The 19,780-nt window shown below is 32.5% G+C and overlaps 1 protein-coding gene across 1 annotated transcript; it reads left to right on the top strand.

Annotated features, from left to right (window-relative positions):
• The first annotated feature begins 863 nt into the window (after nucleotides 1–863).
• LOC108482643 (probable WRKY transcription factor 57) lies at nucleotides 864–4,715 on the top strand. The gene is made up of 4 exons (XM_017785765.2): nucleotides 864–1,543; nucleotides 2,550–2,693; nucleotides 3,217–3,569; nucleotides 4,445–4,715. The coding sequence occupies exons 1-3, from the start codon at nucleotides 1,131–1,133 to the stop codon at nucleotides 3,551–3,553; spliced, it is 894 nt and encodes a 297-aa protein (XP_017641254.1). The 5' UTR covers nucleotides 864–1,130; the 3' UTR covers nucleotides 3,554–3,569; nucleotides 4,445–4,715.
• The last annotated feature ends 15,065 nt before the right edge of the window (nucleotides 4,716–19,780 follow it).

The following is a 19,780-nucleotide window of genomic DNA, read 5'->3' as shown; positions in this document are numbered from 1 at the left end:
TTTCTTTTCTTTTTCTTTTTCTTTTATAGTAAGTTTAAAATTAATCAATCTTAATTAAATTAACTAATTCCTAATTAACTTACTAATTATTATAACTAAACTAAAATGATGGATGAATACATCATCATCCCAATGCTATATAAAAAATAGATCTAATTGCTTAATTGATCCCTAAATTAATTAAAATTTTATAGTGATTAACTTTTATTATTTTCACAATTTAATCCGTACCCGCATCGGGATGAGGAGGGGGGATGCTCATAATCCTTCGAACAACTTCTTGTGGAACCCAAACACGAAACAAATCCAGATCTCACATGCCTCCCTCTATTACTATTCCACTAAGCAAGGAGTCTGAAACAAGATTAGCATGAGAAGGGATAATATTATTCAATGGCCCGACATTGAAATCCATTAATCTTTCCAACACTGAATACTATTTTCTTCCCTAATATATAGACCAAACTATAGTATCACGAATCATTAACCAAACCTTAAAAAGCTCTCCAAAAAACGAAAATTTCCCCTCAAAATATTATCAAGTAACCTCTCTTCCAAACTAATTTTTATATTCTTAATTCTCATGTTTTACTAGAAATGCTATAATAACTAATTTCATCCTTACAATAATTAATATTTCACCGAGATTAATAACATTATCCATGTAAACTAAATGGATGTTTGGAGGACACGGTGCTTTGCTCGCGTTAGAGTTATGTCGGAAACTTTCTGTGCCTATCACTATTTTCAGTCCATGCGCGTGGGTCCCACATGCCATCCTTAACTATTTTCAGTTGACGCCGTTATTATCTTTTCTCTATATCCGACTATTCCCCTACTCTCTCTCTTACTCGCTCGTTCTTTGCACCTCATCTCTTTTTAACTCTCTCTTTTTTCTCTTTTGGATTGACGCTACAAAAGAAGAAAAAAATAAACTTCGAAATGCTAGGCGTCCCTTCCCAACACTAAAACTTATACATTCCAACCCAAAACCCTAGCTGGCTCTCTCTCTCTCTCTCCTTCCATTCCTTTTTTCTTTTCCTTTTTAATTCTTCCCTCTCCGCGTTCTGTTTTAGATTCTGTTTTGTCTGCTTTAATTTTTTAATTATTTTTTCCTTTCGTTTAAGAGGATGGAAGATAAAGAGGGTGTGGATCCAGCGAGTGAATTTACATCCAATTCGAGCTGGGCACTCGCTGGAGGACCTGACTCAGTCTCCGACAGCGTCAACTACTTCTTCGATAAGGAGAGCAATATACTGAGTGAGTTCGACTGGAATCTGCAACCTGATCATGCTGAACAGATTGACCGGTTCGATGAACTCGACCGGGCCGACACCAGGCCTTATTTGGCGGGAAGCTTTAGCGGCTCGCATAGCTGTGTTGCTGCTGCTGCGTGTGGTTCGGTTTCGGGTTCAGGGACAGCGTCGAGTCCTGCTGGCGGGGCGGCTGACGTGTCGACATTGATTCCATCGGTGTCTTCGAGCTCCGGAGAGGATCCGTCGGAGAAATATAAGGGATCCGGCGGGAAACCGCCCGAGATACCGTGAGTAGTAGTGAACAAACATCCATCCCACCGATGAAAATAGGAAAAAAATGACATGAAAATTGGAAGGAAATGTTTCTTTTTTATCCTTTTCTTTTTTATGCTATTGCGGGGGGACTGAATCGTAATTAAGCACAATTTCTATGGGCAACATAAGAGATGTAATAAAAGCCACCGTATCAAAAAGTCATGAGAGAGAAGAGACGGGTGCAATCTTGGGAGTCCGTACACTCGGAAACTGTCAAACAGAAGCAGCCTTTGTTTCATGCAAGTTGGGGGAGGTTTAGGGTTGTTTCGTAAATTTAGCGACATAATAGGTGCAATTAAGGGAATAAAGGGCGAAAAATAAAAGGGACTTTTTGGCTATGATAAGCTAAGTGGCCTCCTTGAACACCGCCGCTATTGCAGCGGGAACGGCGTGCTTTCAGAAATCCCCTTTTTTTTAAAAAAAAAAAAAAAAAAATTCTTTCGGCTCTTTATTTCCACGTTAGGCAATAAGCGAGAATATAGCTCCGAAAAGCCCTCTTTTGGTGACATATGAACCCTTTAGATACTCCCAATTAGTACTTCTTTCCCATTTATTTTACCCCCATGAAGTCTGCCTTTTGTTCTGAATTCATCCCCTCACTTAAAGCTATGCATTCTCACTTTATACGGGATTTTAGTGTTATATATGTGATGGGTATTTGCCCATTGTTTTAGGAATTTGGAAATGCAGTCCTACAAAATGGACATTGGTCAGAGGCACTCATCTCATGAAACCATGGATTAGTTTGTTCCATATTAATGCATTTCTTGTTTAAAGAAAGTTGTTTTTATTACTTTGATTGATTTTTATTCCCATCATTAATGGCTGCATTCATGTATCTACTTCACTAGTTGCATGTTTATTAGTTAAGCTTCCTTGCTCTCTTTTTTTCATTTTTCTCAAAGAAACAAATTTTAGGAATATGTTATCTTTTCGTTTTTTAATTTGATAAATTGTGGGTGGAATATTTTTGTGTAGGAGTAAGGCCAGGAAGAAGGGGCAAAAGCGAATTCGACAGCCACGTTTTGCATTTATGACCAAGAGTGAAGTTGAACATCTTGAAGATGGCTACCGGTGGCGGAAATATGGACAAAAAGCTGTTAAAAATAGTCCATTTCCTAGGTAAATCAGAGAAAAACTGACATGTTTCCCACTTTTTGAATTGGATTCGCCTGTTTTCAGTAAAATAATTTTAACTTTTAAAGTGAAATATCATAAACAGCATTCATTGTCAATATTGTAATCAACTTCCTTTCCAGGAGATTATTTATGAATTTCCTTCAATCATCTTTGTTATAGGGGAAGATTCCATCAATTCATTCATAAATGATTCCCGAAATAAAAAATTATTACTATAAACTAGAGTTAATGATAGTACTTCTTTAACAAAGTTAAATATTTATCATTGAACCACTATCGTTATATACAAAAGGAGATTCCTTCAATTCATGAATATGTAATTGATATTTTGTTTCAGGGTTAAAGAAAACAAAAAAAAATCATGAATTGAAAATTTTCATGTAAAAGGAGCAAGAGCCCTAAGAGGACTCCGTATGTTAGAGAGTGATGAAATATGATTTCATGCATAAAATCATTAATGGAAACGCAAATTTTCAGAATGTTGTGTGCAAAATCTGATTTGCAGGAGCTACTACCGTTGCACAAACAGCAAATGTACAGTTAAGAAGAGGGTAGAACGCTCCTCTGAAGATCCCACCATTGTCATTACTACATATGAAGGTCAGCACTGTCATCACAGTGTCGGATTCCCCCGTGGTGGACTCATCAGCCGTGAAGCTGCCTTTGCTGGTCGATTCACTCCTTCAGTCTCACAATTTTATTATCCACACGGGGAAATTCCTGCAAGCATAATACGTTCACAGCAAGTACCGATAGAAATAGTAGAATCTCGTCCACTGCCACAAACCACAAATGAAGGGCTACTTGGGGATATTGTTCCTCCAGGAATCCGTAACAGATGAGGAAGAGATCATTGTGGTATGCATTACATACTTTTGACTCCTTGACGCACTTTGCCTGAATTTCTTCTATTTTGGTTCACTTATTCTACGTTTGTGTGCTTCCTTTTTGGTACCGTCTGCTTTTTGTATGTTGACTGAGCTAGTTATTGAAAGGTACTAATCCAATCTCCCACCATGAGTGCTTCACACAGCACTGTAGCTTCTTAATTAGTCACTAACTAGTGGACCATTGTGATTGCTATTTAAAACCACTTGCATGAGATATAGAACACTTCTGTTGAGCAGTCCTAATATATAAGATTGACTGCGACCCACAATGTTGATGGATATACTGATAAGAGTGATATATTAGGTCAGTCTTCCTTATGATTTCTTGGTTTCCCTTCAGCAATACATCATGAATAACATCAGGTGCATATATAGTTTCTTATTGACTAATATTTTCTTTACATTAAGATAAGTTAATCGTAATATCAAATTCCGAAATAAAATTACATTGCCATTGGATTATTGTAAATATTGCCGGCTCTATTATATGCTTATCAGAGTTTGTTAAAGGGCCTTTTTAGACATGGGGTTGATAGAATGCAACTTTTGTACTAGCGAAAAGACTTTTAATAACTGCTAGAATCTTCTGGATTGACGTTTCAGATATGTTCCATTTTTATTTTTTTTTCCTTTGGTAGCTTTTAGATATGGTCTTAGTCAACTAGTATCGCATTTGTAACCCATTTGAGATTAAAGGGTTATTAGTAAAGCTGTATACGAGATTAAAGGGTTAAGAGGAGAATCCAACCACATAGTAAGATGCCGACTTAGATTATAGAATTTGCTCTATTTCCTTTTCTTTCTCCATTTTATGTTCATCTTCTTCTGTATTTTGACGTACAGGTAAAGTCAGTGATTGGTATTATAGCTGACAAAATGGAAGTGGGCGAGGTCTTTACCTGAAATCACACTAAATCTGGTATTGCTTCCATGAGTGAGTTCATTATTCTCTCTCATGTGCAGATATTTTTATCTGGTATTGCTTCAAATTCTAATATATTATACGCATGTGAATATGTTGATTAGGTTTAAAACTTTAGGACATGACTGCAGGATCATATGTTAGCATATATAAATTTTAACTATAGAATAGTGTAATATCATGTGAAAAGAACTGGATCCTGGATCTATTCTATACTGCCCTTTTTTTTTGGGGGGTGGGGTGGAGTGTTGGTGGTCACTGTTTGCCGTTTAGCGAGGTGTTCATGGATTCATAGATGTACATACATACATACATACGTGAGTGTGAAGTGAAGTGAAGTGAAGTGCAGGAAGGGAATCGAAAAGAAAGAAGACATAAAATGGGCCACTTATTCTTTTTATGGCTCAGTTGCGTGGATTTCAATGTTGCTTCAGAGTCGGTGTGTCAGCCGACATTGCTTTTTAAAACCCCCTTCTCCTAGGCCCCTACTTTTTCCACCTGGATTTGACATTGACCCTTTTTTCCCCTTAAAAATAATTTTAGTTTTTAGGGTAAATAATAAAATTTATGGGACGTGATACGCTTCTTGTGTTTTAAAAGCATACATAAAAACTTGTGTAATATAATGTAATAATTTCAAACATTTTCTCTTAATTTGATAAAATTTTGTTTTAAAGTTATAACTAAACTAAATAATTCAACAACTAATAAATTTGAAAATATTTAAAATTTCTGTTTACACTCATCGGCCTTAATCAAAACTTTTGATTCTTAAAAAACATATTAAGCACTTAAACATAAAGCTTAATAAATAATAATACTTTAATATGAGCGCGTCAACCTAATTATTCCCATATCCCTTCTAACATGTGGCTGTGTTTTAGGTCCTTGAACAAACTCTCTCAACCGGACACCTGCACCTGTCCCTCCTCTTCACCAAATTTCATTTCACATCTTTGAATTTTGCTTGCTTATATTATTTTCTTTTTCTAAATTAGTTTGCTATACCCTTTTACTATCTAGGTATCTAATTCTTTTTTCTATTACCTACACTGCTACTTAAATTATACATCATTATCAAAATTACCCCAATCCTTAAAAAAATTTATTAACCAATAACTTAAATATTATTCCTTTCAAAACAATCCTTAAATATATTCAGCTCTACCTAATTTTCGACAACAAAACTCTGAGTACCACTAGCTTCTTTTTATTTTTGAGCCTCGATTTTGATTCTTTTCTCACTCCAATTCAAAACTTATGTTATTTTTATATATTTTACATAGAATAGTTAATGTTAAGTTAACCTCTATAATAAATAAATAAACCTGTAAAGAATGAAATCCAAGAACTGTGTACAAGTTAAGTAGAAAAAATGTTGAAAGGATTGCAAAGAAAAATAAAAAATAAAAAAATTGTGGGAATGGAGTATAAAAAATTGAAAAGTTTTTATTTAATTAAATTTACTTTTTGTGTAATTTAATTTAATTTTATTTAATTCTTTTAATTTAAACATGTCATATCTCATGAAATAATTGGTTAAGATATTTTGTAACGATTCGGGATTATTTGGGTGACAGAGTGTAATTTAGGTACCATTTATAATAAATAAATAAATAAGTTTAAAGTACTGACCTAGGAAAAATGGTATAGTTTTGGTACCACTTTGAATAACTTGGTATTATTTAGGTATCGCTTATTACAACAACAACAACAAAAAAAAATTGATATCAATTTGAGAAAAATAATATAATTTAGGTACCATTTTGTAATTCAAGTCTTTAAATTTCAATTTTGTAATAAAAATTTTGAATTCAAAAGTTATATGTCCAAACACTCAAAAATTAAAATTAAATCCATAAAATCACCCAAAAGTAATGTAAAGCTAAATGATTTAAACTTAAAAGAGTGGATGTACTCATAAATTTTGAGAAGGTTGATTTGAAAAATTGAAATCAAATTTTATTAATAACTTTGTAAAAGAAAGTTACAATATTTGGAAATTTATTGAATATAAAGAAATTCTTCTTTGATTCTTCTTTTCAATTTGAGTTTCGATCTAAAATTCATCTAACTTGATCTTGGATGGTTGTAGATTACTTTAAGTGTTATATTAACTTACACTTGAAACAGATTTGGACCTCCAAGTTACCTTTCTTCAAGAATTTATTTTGTCTTCCTCTCCTTGGTTAAATTAGATCGAAAGGCGACCTTTCTTCAAAACAAGCATAATGTTTGTTAGAAATTCTTCAAGTTCTTCAGTTTTTTCAAAGATTTCTCCAAAGGTTTTTTGAGCTTTTTTGAACTTATTTCTATAGAATGGCTTGGGGTACTGAGCCCTTTTTATAGTGCCAATTACTTGAATATGTTCAAGAGAGTACTTCTAGTAGAATTTAATTGCTACATTTGATTGTTCTGCAACAATTTTAACTCTTTTATTATTTATCTCTTATTAATTAATTAAAGATAAAATAATAATTTAACATTATCACTTAATTATTATATTTTTAATTAGTGATAATATAATTTTTATTAATTTAAATTAATTAAATAATAATGATGACACAATCTATGATGTCATCATTTTACCATCATATTTATGACCTTGACCAACAATAATTTTAGCTTGACACGTGATATTTTATGATTGGTCCGAAAAAATCCTTCATTATAATAGAATGGATTGAATTATAAATAAAGACAACAAAACAATTTATGTTCGAATCATATCTCATACTTCTTATAAAATGAGGAAAAGAAACCTAAAATAATGGAATAGAAAAACTGATTAACACTAAAATTTAAATCAATTAATTTATAATATATATAAAAAGTATGAGTTTGAAAAAAAATTGAACTATTAAAAATACTATTTATTTTCTATCATATTATTAAATTAACATTTAAAATAATTATAAAATTTAATTTAAAATTATTAATTAAAAAGTTGATGTAAAATAAAATTTATAATAATAATATATTTAGCAATAATTATAATTAAATAGAAGTTGTGATAATTATATATTTAAAAAAATGTACATTTACATTTACATTTATTACTTTAAAAAATTAGTTAAAATAATTATTATTGAAGTAAAAGTTAAAGACTATTTTACTAAAAAATGCCCATTTCCTACTTTATTTACGAAAATGGACCACTTTAAACTTTATTTACCATAATAGACAAAAAAACCAAAAGCACTTCCACGTAGGCACGTTTTGAGAGGAAATTTCAGAAAAGCGCTCCCCTGAGGACGTGCTTTAGCCAGTGTTTTTAGCCCCAACGGTCATTTAAAAATTTGATCGTTGAGGGCTCAACGGTCAAAAAAAATTATAAAACCCCAACCTATTTTTTCCACACAATTTCCTTTAATTTCTTCCAAATTTCTCTCTAAATTTCTCAAAAAAGCTCTCAAATTTCTCTCTAAAATTTTCAACTCTCTTTAAATCACAATTTCCTTTAATTTTTTTCTAAATCAGTATTTTTTTATAATTTTTAAGATATTTGATCGTGTTAGCAATGATCTGCGAATTAATTCATCTCGATCGTAAACATATCTTCGTCAAGAAAATGAAAATGGTAAGGGTTAATTTCAATTTTTGAATATTATTTAATATTTTTCCATTTATGTAATTTTAATTAATATTTATTTTATAATATTTTTATAACAGTTGGTAGATTAGGTGTTACAATGTTATATTCGTAATATGTCTAGTCCTCCATCACCGTTGATAAAAAATTATTTGAGAGAAGCGGGTTTTTGGCACGTGGCCAATATAGGCCAGGGGTACAAGTTGGACTTGAAACTCATCAACACGTTCATAGAGAGATGGAGACCCGAGACACACACATTTCATCTTCCATGTGGGGAGTGTACCATCACTTTGGAGGACGTACAGTTACAATTGGGGTTGCTGGTGGATGGGTCTGTACTCATCGGGTCCACTCAATCTGTTGATTGGGGAGCCGTATGCTACGATTTTTTGGGTACGATTCTGAATAATATTTACAAAGGTCAGATCGAGATGGGTTGGTTACGAGACACATTCCTGGAGCTAGGGGATGATTCGACTGATGTAGAAAGAATACGATACGCTCGGGAATACATCCTTGAGATCATTGGAGGTTATTTGATATTGGACTTGTCATGAAACATCAAACATCTAAAGTGACTGCTAAAACTCGTTGATTTTAGTGTAGCTGGCGAACTCAGTTGGGGGTCTGCCGTGTTGTCGACATTACACCGGAAGATTTACCGGGCGACGCAACCAAGAAAAGCTAAAATCAGAGGTTGCCTATTACTGCCACAATCATGGATTCAGTTTCGATTTCCATTTTTATGTCTTTGAATGAACCACTAATATACATTCCCACTCTTAACGAGGTAAAATTTATATTAGATTTTACAATTATTACATAGATTTAAAATATAATTTTATGCTAAAATTTTATTTAATTAGGTAGAACTATTCAGCGAGTTATGTTTGGAATACCTATCGCTCTTGAAAATATACGACTTCTATAGACCAACGGTCGGAAGCACATGTAAGTATATATATAATTGAAATATTTATACATAACATAGTCGTTTTGTATTTAGTATTTAGTATTATGTATATAACTAATATTTTTATCACGTTCATATAGTTTCAATGGGCACCATACGAGGATCCGGCAATTCGGTTAATAATTTCAAATGAATTTCTACAGAATTTGAACATCTGGCATGTCAGGGTCCAATTGATCAACTACGCTACTGTTGAGATGCACCAGACAAATAAAATGTTGCGGCAATTTAGATTCCGACAACTGATTCCAGTGGCACTTGAGTTGCTCGATAAAGAGCACAAATCGACATACAGTGACCGAATACACATTAGCCGGTCTTCTTCTCAGATTATATCAAAATTTGGGAAAATCAGTATAATTATATACCTACTCACGAACCGATCATTTTTCTAGAGTTAACGTGCGATCCGAATTACATGCCATGGTTTCAGATCATGGCAAGCTATATTTACTCTCTGAAGAGCAGAGGCATCAGTAAATCCGTGTTGAAAGAGAACGATGGGGCCCTTTAAATTTAAGGAGAATGGCTGACGGGGTGGGCCCATTAATAGTGCTCACGTAATCACTAGTGCCCACACCACAACTTCTTCAAATTATACCAGGTGTGTATCCTAGCCCTTATGTGTATCTTAACCCTTATATGTTTTCTTTTCCCAGTCTTATGCCAAGTTGGAATGCATGGCCTAGAGTATCTCCTTTCTCAATGGCTCTGACTCAACTGACGATATATAGGCCATCGTCGCAGGAGGGATCACAGAGGCACCGTCAGGGAGCCCATCTCATTTCCAATCCCCATCGTCTTTCCAATCCCCATCGTCTTACGGGATTCAAACACCTCCGCTGTAGGTGATGCAAACACCTCCACAGTCTTTGTTCTATCAATGTGTATCATCATCTCAACACCTACAACCAGAATAACCATAACACCCGCCGGAAGCCAAACCAAAAAGGAATCCAGCACATAACCATCGACCACCCCCATGTAGCACTGATTCCGACTGGCACATGTCGATAGATCAACATTATGCATGTGGGCTAGAGGCGAGTACGTCGTGAATTCGTGAATCGCGAATCTTCTTCTTCTTCATCTGAACCTCTTTCACCGTCTTTAGGTTCGGTTAGAATAGGTTTTGGTTTAAAAAATAATACAACTTCTGCACCACCGAGGCTGGGCTTTCGAGGTAGATCCACATCGGACTCATCGTCTGCAATGTACGAGGTCCTCTCACTGGTGTATGTTGTAGGGAATACATCATCCCTTCTCGTGGACATTTTATAATGTCCCAAGTCAGATGTGGATTGTCAACCACTAGAAGTTAATGTCATTCCCCAGTACGTATTTCTAGCATCGTACATCGACCCACCAAGGTACATGTCTCATCCACTAACGGACTGTCATGCAGGGCTCGTGTATTCTATATTGCCACCAAACACAGACGCTTCCGTGTTCTACTTCCTACTAACGGAGTGTCGGGTGAGGGTCGTGTATTCTTTTCAAATAGCAGTAGATGTTGAAGTCGCAAGTGCTTTATTTGGCAATGAAAATTGTACATATAACTCAAGATAGGGTGATCCATTAGCGAGATGAGTCTACACCATCGCCTCCAAGCTACAACTACTTTTGATATCAAATGAGTCATATGTCACGGGATCAATTGAAGCACAAAATTGATACTTAATAGACAAACTCTCATTGGCGTCATTCTAAAGATTTTACGCCTAATTCTTTTACGAAGTTTTGTCAAATCTATTTTTTGGTTAAAAACTATTCGCATTGTGTTCTCCAATAAAAAAAAAATGTCGTTCTCAGTGTCATGGATTTCACCGTCATAGTAAATAACAACATTAACACATTCATTCATTTTCAACCAAATGATCTATCGAAAGAAATTCAAAACAAAAAATATTATGCAAAAATATAATGATTCGTATAAATATTAATATGATAAACCAATTTATACCTTCTCAATTTTTTCAATTTATATTTTTCTGAACTTCTCTAATTTCTCTTGATGTAACTTTTGCAACATGAGAATGAAATTTGGCTCATTTGTAGCCTAAGGTCAAGTAGGATGTACTGTAGAAAAAGAGCGTCCAGGTGGGAGCATTTTTCAGTACTTTTGCTGACAGTGCATCTTGCTTGAAGCGTTTTTGACCCTATTTTTTCAAAACCATCTTCTCAAAATTATTTTTTCAGAAATTGTTGTAGAAAAATAGTGTCCAGATAGAAGCTTTTTTTAGTAATTTTGCTAACAATACATCCTGTTTGAAGTGTTTTTGACCCTATTTTTTCAGAAACTACTGTAGAAAAAGAGTATCCAGTTGGGAGCATCTTTCAGTACTTTTGCTGACAGTGTATCCTGCTTAAAGCATTTTTGACACTATTTTTTCAGAACCATCTTTTTCAAAATTATTTTTTCAGAAACTATTGTAGAAAAATAGCGTTTAGATGAGGGCTTTTTTTAGTACTTTTACTGACAGTGCATCCCACTTGAAGTTTTTTTACCCTATTATTGTAGAAACTACTGTAAAAAAAATAAAAAAGAACATTTAGATGGGAGCATTTTTTAGTATTTTTGCTGACAGTGCATCTTGCTTGAAGCATTTTTTACATTATTTTTTTTCATAACCATCTTCTCAAAATTATTTTTTCAAAAACTACTGTAGAAAAAGAACGTTCAGATGGGAGCTTTTTTCAGTACTTTTGTTGAAAGTGCATACTTTTTGAAGCATTTTTTACCCAATATTTTTAGAACTATCTTTTCAAAATTATTTTTTTAGAAACTACTATAGAAAAAGAGCGTCTAGGTGGGAGTTTTTTTCAATACTTTTGCTGACAGTGCATCCTGCTTGAAACATTTTTTACCCTATTTTTTCATAATCATCTTCTCAAAATTATTTTTTTAGAAACTACTGTAGAAAAAAAGTCCAACTAGGAGTTTTTTCAGTACTTTTTCTGACTAAACAAAAAAAAAAACAAAATCCATCTCCTCAAAATAATTTTTTCAGAACTTATCCTTAAAACTATTACAAAAACTTTAAAACCCCTAAACAAAAGTTCACTTTTAAAAATCTTTAAACCTTAATTTATTTTTTAAAAATAATAAACCGTTATTAAATTTATTTTTTAAAATCCATAAACACTAATTTATTTTAACAAAAACCATAACCCTAAACCCTAAATATCTAAGCCTTAAGCCCTAAACATGTAAATAACCCACCCTAGAAAAAACATAGGCTAAAGTGAGTCCCTCGGGGAGCGTTTTTGCCATGTCAGTAATTGCGTCCACGTTAGCGCATTTTATGCTGACATGGCAAAAACGCTCCCTCAGAGATGCGCTTTTTTGAAATTTCCCCTTAAAACGTGCCTACGTGGACACGTTTTTGGTTTTTTGGCCCATTCCGGTAAATAAAGTTTAAAGTGGCCCATTTCCGTAAATAATGTAGGAAATGAGCCTTTTTTAGTAAAATAGTCAAAAGTTAATGTAATAATTTTAAATATATATATATATATATTATTTTTACTTGATATTCTTTTGATACATATTAATTATACACTATTTAAAAATTATTATAGTTAATTTATTGACTATTAAAAATAAAAATTTTAAATAGTGAAGAGTTTATATTATAAGATATCGATTTTTATTGTTTGTACAAATGCCTTGATAATAAGAATTTTTATTAGTACAATATTTGAATTATTAAAATACTTGATATATTTTAATAGTACTTATTAATTATTATTTTAAACAATGATTACATAAAATAAAATTATATTATATGATGAAAATAGTACAAATATTTTTAAAAGACATTACACCATTAGTTTTTTAAAAGAAAAAAATGCTTTGAAATGTCTGTAAGTTGCGATGGTGGTGATGAACCCAGATCATCTGAGGATCGTATCACTAAGAAAGTTAGGTTTAAGGAAGAGAACGGTGAATAGGTTGTTGATATGATTGTGGATCTCGAGCCAACGTCGACTTTAACTTGGAAGGATAAGCTTCTAGGGGAAGGATCAGGTGGTTCGAGTATGAGGGAAGAGTCATTAAGGTTGGAACAAATGAAGAGTTTGTGTTACTCGAAGGTGACATGGTTAAATCCATTGTTAACAGGAGCTTAACAATCAATTTCTCATATCATATTAAGAAGATCCTCTTTAAAGAAATGGAGAAGACGGTAGTGTTAAAATTGCTAGGTCGAAGCATTAGTTATGTAGCCTTTCATAATAGAATTAGTAGTCTTTGGAGACCATCAAAACCCTTTAGTCTTATGGATATAGAGAATGTATACTTTTTGGCTAAGTTTCAGATTACCATTGATTATGACATAGTTCTATCTCAGGGACCATGGATTATTTACGGTCAGTATCTGACCGTCCAAACTTGGACCAAGGACTTTAGCCCGATGCAGCCATATCCTTTGGTGGTAATGGCTTGGATTAGACTATCAGGGCTTCCAGGATACATGTACAAAAGAGCAATTCTGGAGGCAGCCGGTGGCATGATCAATAAAGTAGCAAAACTAGATTTCCAAACTGACAAGAAGGTCAAAGAACGTTTTGTTAGGATGGCTATATACATCAACCTTGAAAGGCCACTTGTCTCACGAGTTTTAGTGAAAGGAGAAATCCAAAAAGTAGAGTTTGAATCATTACCCACTATCTTCTTTTCATGCAGTAAGAATGGACACATTAAAGAAATGTGTCCATCGGTGGTGGTGAATCTTAACCGGGGAAAAGAAGATGAGCAAACGGCGACCGTTTCAAGTAAGACTGAAACCCAGATCGGAAGAGAGTCAAGAGCGGATTTTGGGCCTTAGATGTTGGTAGAATGAAAATCTTGATGTAATCAAAGAGATTTTCGGGTTAACTAGGACGGGATTTTAGGCAATACAAGGTTGGGTTCAAGATTTGCGGCTTTAAACTGGGAAGAAGATATTGAAGAGACTGAAGCAGGGTCTGTTGAGAATTTTCAAGGCAAAGGTTTAGCTTCGGGCTTGGAAAATAAAATTGGGCCTGTCACTAAGGTTGGGGTGTCTACTGGAATGGAAACTGGATTGGGCTGCTCACAAGGTGGGCCATCAAGCAAGGTTATTGGGAAGCGACCCATGCAAGAATTTGGACCAGACCATGGAGGTTCAACGCATAAATGTATGGATTTTTTAAACCCAAATTTTCCTAATTTTATTTCTGTTGTAGGAGTTCGGCACGCGTCAATTTCGAGTAAGGATTTTGTTTCAGGTTTTGGCACAAACAACTTAAATTCATTGAAAGGAGATTTGATAAAAGGTTCTCGTATTAATTCAAAATGTCCCTCTAATCAGACTACAACCATTACACATTATTATAATCTCACACTTAAAGAAAATAGTGGAAAGATGGTCACTTTAAATGGCATGATTCTAGATCCAACGAAACACTAAGCTGTCACATTCAAAGAAAATTTTGATCCCAATAAAGATGATGTTTCAATTGCAACTATTAAAGCTTATAGTGGAAGTGGTAAAGTTGGTCCTAAAAATAAAATAATCAAAGACGGATGAGTTCGTATCAATCGAAAACTCAACCGAACTATTAGATATAGAGGGGATCTGTCGAAACCATTTTTTATTTTTGAAAAACATGAGTCGACTTTAAAAATGAAAATGGAGTCGCCACCAATCCTTTTGTTTAAGTGTGATTGGATCACCTTATAAAACACTTTGTTTTATTTAAAATATTGATTTTGATCTACGAAATTATAGAAAACAAGTTCGGGAGTCGGTTACGTACAAGGAAGGATTATCACCCTCGCAACGCCCAAATTTAGTACCAATTGATTAATTAATGTCCTAACGTTGAAAATTTGAAAAAAAATGTTAAAATATGATCCCTTTAAAAATGTGCGAACAACTCGAGTTGAATTTTAAGATTCTTTTGTTCCGAAAGAACAAAATATCACATCCAATACGTTAGGATGCGACATTTTAAACCCTCAAAACTAAGATCATCTCAGGGTTTACAAAACTCATACCTAAAAAAAAGGATATTCAGTTATTTGGTCAAACGGAAAATCGACACCCAGCACGTTAGGGCACTATTTCCATAATTTCCAAACACAATATTGCCTTGTTTTTTAATCTAAGAAAGCATAGACGAAATTTTAAAAGGATACTTGGTTATTTGGTCAAACGAAAAATCGAAACCCAGCTCGTTAGGGCACGATTTCTCGAATTTCCAAACACGAAATATTGCCTTGTTTTGAGAAATTTTCGAATAAGTGATTATAAAACCAGTTCAAAATATATTCGTTTAGTTTACTTAAGGATAAAAGGCAATCGATATTGGGCGAAAATTGGAATTTAAAACCTGATGTAATATAAAGAAACATACAAGCATAGTATCGAGCATGAAATAAAAATACCTGGCAATAATATTACATGAATGGTAAAAATAAATAAAAACCACAAAGGAACAAATTAGGGTACATGCAATGGCAACCCATCATATACTATACAAATACTAATATTAATAACCAAAGGCTAATGAATTAAAAGCCAATTTAAAAGAAATTCCAAGCAAATTATACAAATGAAATATAACAAGTTTAAAATAAAATAAAATGAATAATATGAAAGAAAGAAAATTTGAAAACATCTCTATACAAACAGTAAAAAATTTTAAAACAAATAATAGATATAAAAGTTTAAAATATGTAAAAGGTAAAAATAAATAATATATTAAATAGTAATATACAAATGAATTTTAAAATAAATATTATAAGGTAAGTAATATACAAAATAATACATATGTCAATCTACATAAATAATTTACGTAAAATAAAAACTTAATATAAATAATTGATACATGAAAATACAAATGTATAAAAGTATTTGAAATAAACAAAAATATATGATAAAATAGGATCTTTATAGGAAATAAATTATATATAAATAGATTTTTAAAGAAAATATATACATAAAATAATATAACATCAATAATATATACATAGAATAAGAAAATAATTTTAAGCTAAATTATGTGTAAATATATAAAATGTATAAGAATATTTAAATTAAATATCACATAAATCTTTAAAACATAGAAATATATAAAAAGAATCTAAACTAAGTAAAATTGAAAAATAATATAAAAATATACAAAAGTAAGTAACATAAACACTAAAACAATGCGAGATCAAACGAAAAATAAAAATGTTAAAACAAATTCTTTTAACGATAAATAATGAATAAATTATAAAGAATAAAACACATAAACTAAAATTTTTAAAAAAAATAGACTCAATTGAAGTAAAAAACCAAAATCAAAGGAATGATTTACAAACAAATAAAGTTATTAAACAAAATCAAGGATCAAAATAAAGTGCGCGAAAACACACGAGGATTAAAAATGCAAATGCCCCAAATCTCCGAAACGCAGTGTTTAAACACGGACTAATTTGAAACAATGCTCAACTTTCAGTGACAAAGTAAGAATAAGAAAATTAGAATAGGGTCCAATCATAGAACTGCGCACAAGAAAGGGACTAATCGTGCAGATATCCCCTTTAAGCAAAACGTGTGGATCCTTATGGGTACTGGTTCGGGTTGAATCGGGTCGCCTTATATGGCACCATTTTGGAGCCACTAAAATAGGCTCTAAATGGTGTCATTTCATATACATTATAAAACCAAAAAAAACCCTAAAATTAAAACATTTAGTCATTTAAAAGCAGAAATAAAAAAAAACAAAAAAAAAACTAAACACCCTTTTTCACTTCAATAAGAGCCTTGTTCAATGGTTTGGCATTCTCAATCACAAAGAATCAAAAAGAAAGGGCTCTCTGTCAGATTTGATTTTGACGAAGGAGAGATTCCGACGACATATCAACAATTCAGGTACCCCTCTTTTATCCCTTTCTTTTTATTTTCTTCTTTTCAAATGGATTTTAAAAAAAACAAAAAAAAAAGAAAAGAACAGAAAGAAAAAAAAAACCACGAGATGTTGAGTCTAATCGAAAAAAGAGAATCACCTTTCCGAAAATTTTCCTTTGCACTAGATTCATTTTCCTCTCCCCTTTTTAAAGAACAAAATACCCCTATTTATATACATGGGGTTTACTAAAAATAACCTAACTAATTTAATAAAATAAAATAATATCTTCCTATTTTTTCTTTTTACAAAGTCAACAAAATTTGATAATTCCTTGGCTTTCTCTATCTTTTTTATTTGGCCACAATTTAATGATTTTCTTTCAATTTGGCCCTTTTTGGCTTGTTTTTGACCGATTGCATCCTTTGGCTTTATTTATTCGGTTACTATTTTTTTGGGGGCGGGGGGGAGGGGGGGGAGGGGGGCAGGCCAAAATTGGCCTATTACAGGATCAATTTAAACTTAATAGAAACACTCGTGTGTCATCATCTGATCCTTTGAAACTCATGGTTGAATTAATTAATGCCCAACTGAGTAATGAGAAGGGACGTGATTCCTCAATTTATGATGAAAAGCGCTTGGAGGAGGTCGGGTCCTCCAAACAGTAAGTATGCTCTCCACATTTTATGTTGGGAAATGTGTTCATATTGTAGTAAACATATAACTGTTTTCTATTTATTTTAATGATGAATAAATAAATAAAATTAATTTCACATTTCACTATTATATCTTTTGTATTTTTATCTTTTATATTTTGCATGCATAACAAAATTGTGACAAGCAAATATTAGCTCATTGATTGTCTAAAGTTCAAACTGAAGATAAGTGGCATTGTAAGAATATTTACATTGCGAGAAAGACAACTTACTTTAGTAGATAATCTAAAAAAGTCCACAATCCCGTAAAAGAATCGAAGTGAGCATTTGATTCAAATACTAAGAAAGATTATTATGTCGTCTACAATTCCAATTGGGGAGATGACTAGTCTTGGCTATCGAAGTAGTTGACTCCAAGAGTAGAGACATAGATGTATTCATTGGTAGAATGATACATTGGACTAGACCCAATATGAATTAATTCTGAATCTGTTTGTAAATTAATTCACTTTTGACGTTCATGGTGTGATTTACTTAAATCCTGAGTTAGTCACTGACCATACGTATGCAACTCATGTGCTTTGATATAAGTGGAGGCTTATGCTCTAAAGATGATCGAGCCCATAGCCGGTATGTTGGGTATATGACTTGTGTATGGCATGGCTTGACTAGCAATAGTAGAATTCATAACTCAATTAAAGAGCTAATATATCCTCTCATTGGCATTGTGTGGATTGATAAATATGGAACGTGGTCACGAGTTGCTAGTTCTCGCACAAGCAATTTATCACAGTCATTTGTTGGCAGTGATCATATTAATCATTAAGAAGACACAACGGTGATAATGAGATAAAATAGGATTGTATTGAGTGAACATATTTAACTCAAAGGAATCAAGGATATCATATGAGGGTAACACACATGACGAGGTCATTGGACAAAGCAGATGGATGAATTGCTTTCGTAAAAAGTATACAATAAGGAGTTTTTAGTCATAATAATTATTGTGGACTGACTCCATGATTAAGTTATTGCAAATTATCGAAACGATGCTTCTAGACTTAATTGCAATTATTAAAGCCTAATTGTATATACCCAATTGGTCTCTCCTCTAGCTCAACAAAAGTTCGATCGGATTGCAATTGAATTAGAAGAAAATTATACGATTTTAGAAAAAAATTAATTAAGTCGATTTATTCGATGTGGAATTAAATTAGGCGGTCATGAGAATTGTTCAACTAGAAATTTGGTTAAAGAATTTTCTTGAAAAATTAATTTGGAAAATCTAAGTGATTTTTGGAAAAATTAATTTTGATCAAGTAAAATTAAATTAATCAAATTAATTAAAATTAATATGATATTTTTGAAAATTAATTTTTTAGTCAGACAATTGGCTCAATGGGTAATTGAACTTGAAAATTGGACCTGAGATTGTAAATTGGGTCCAGGAGCCCAAAAATTGGTTGAACCAGGCCCGGTATATGAAACCGAGTCTATGGTCTAACCAGTGGCTAAACTGGATCGGTCTAGTTGTCACTGACCCAAACCAAACCGACAACAGCTGAATCGGCTTGGGGTGTCGTAAAGGTGTTACACTTGTATCACTGGACACGACGGTGTCAGTGGCTGCGACGGCGGCATCCCCATAACTGGTGGTAGTTGGTCTTTGGTGGTTGAGTAGTAGAAGAATTACACTCTTACTGGAACTCTACTAGAGAATTTGATTTCAGATTAACTATTCCAAAAATAATATTATTTTAATAGTTTAATTAAATTAAATTTAATAGTTATCTTAATAGTATTTTATTAATTTAATATTAAAGTTATTATCTTAAATTTAATTTAATTTAATTTTTATCTTGTAGATAAATATTCTATTATTTTAATAAGATTTAATATTAAATTTAATATAATATTTATCTTGATAAATATTATATCAATTTAATACTAAAGTGATTAAGTTTAATCATAGTTGAACTCTCTAAACTCTCCATATATAAAGAGAGCATTAGGTCATTATTTTTCACACTTGAATTTAAGAGAAAGTTGTAAAGAGAAAATTCTCTGAAGAGATTATTTCAGAAAATTTTTAGAGATATTTTCCTGATTTACAACTTGAGCCAAAAGTTTAGAGAAATTGTGAAATTACCCCACTGGTAATTTTTATGAAAAATTT

This window comes from Gossypium arboreum, chromosome 3 (assembly GCF_025698485.1).
Source record: "Gossypium arboreum isolate Shixiya-1 chromosome 3, ASM2569848v2, whole genome shotgun sequence".
In the NCBI taxonomy this organism is placed as follows: Eukaryota; Viridiplantae; Streptophyta; class Magnoliopsida; order Malvales; family Malvaceae; genus Gossypium; species Gossypium arboreum.
Note: the sequence above shows the minus strand (reverse complement) of the source record. Positions and strands in the feature narration are given on the sequence as shown.

Coding starts and splice junctions, on each gene's coding strand:
- LOC108482643 (XM_017785765.2), top strand. CDS start 1,131: ATGGAAGATAAAGAGGGTGTGGATCCAGCGAGTGAATTTACATCCAAT. Junction 1,544..2,549: donor GGGAAACCGCCCGAGATACC/GTGAGTAGTAGT, acceptor ATTTTTGTGTAG/GAGTAAGGCCAGGAAGAAGG. Junction 2,694..3,216: donor AAAAATAGTCCATTTCCTAG/GTAAATCAGAGA, acceptor TCTGATTTGCAG/GAGCTACTACCGTTGCACAA.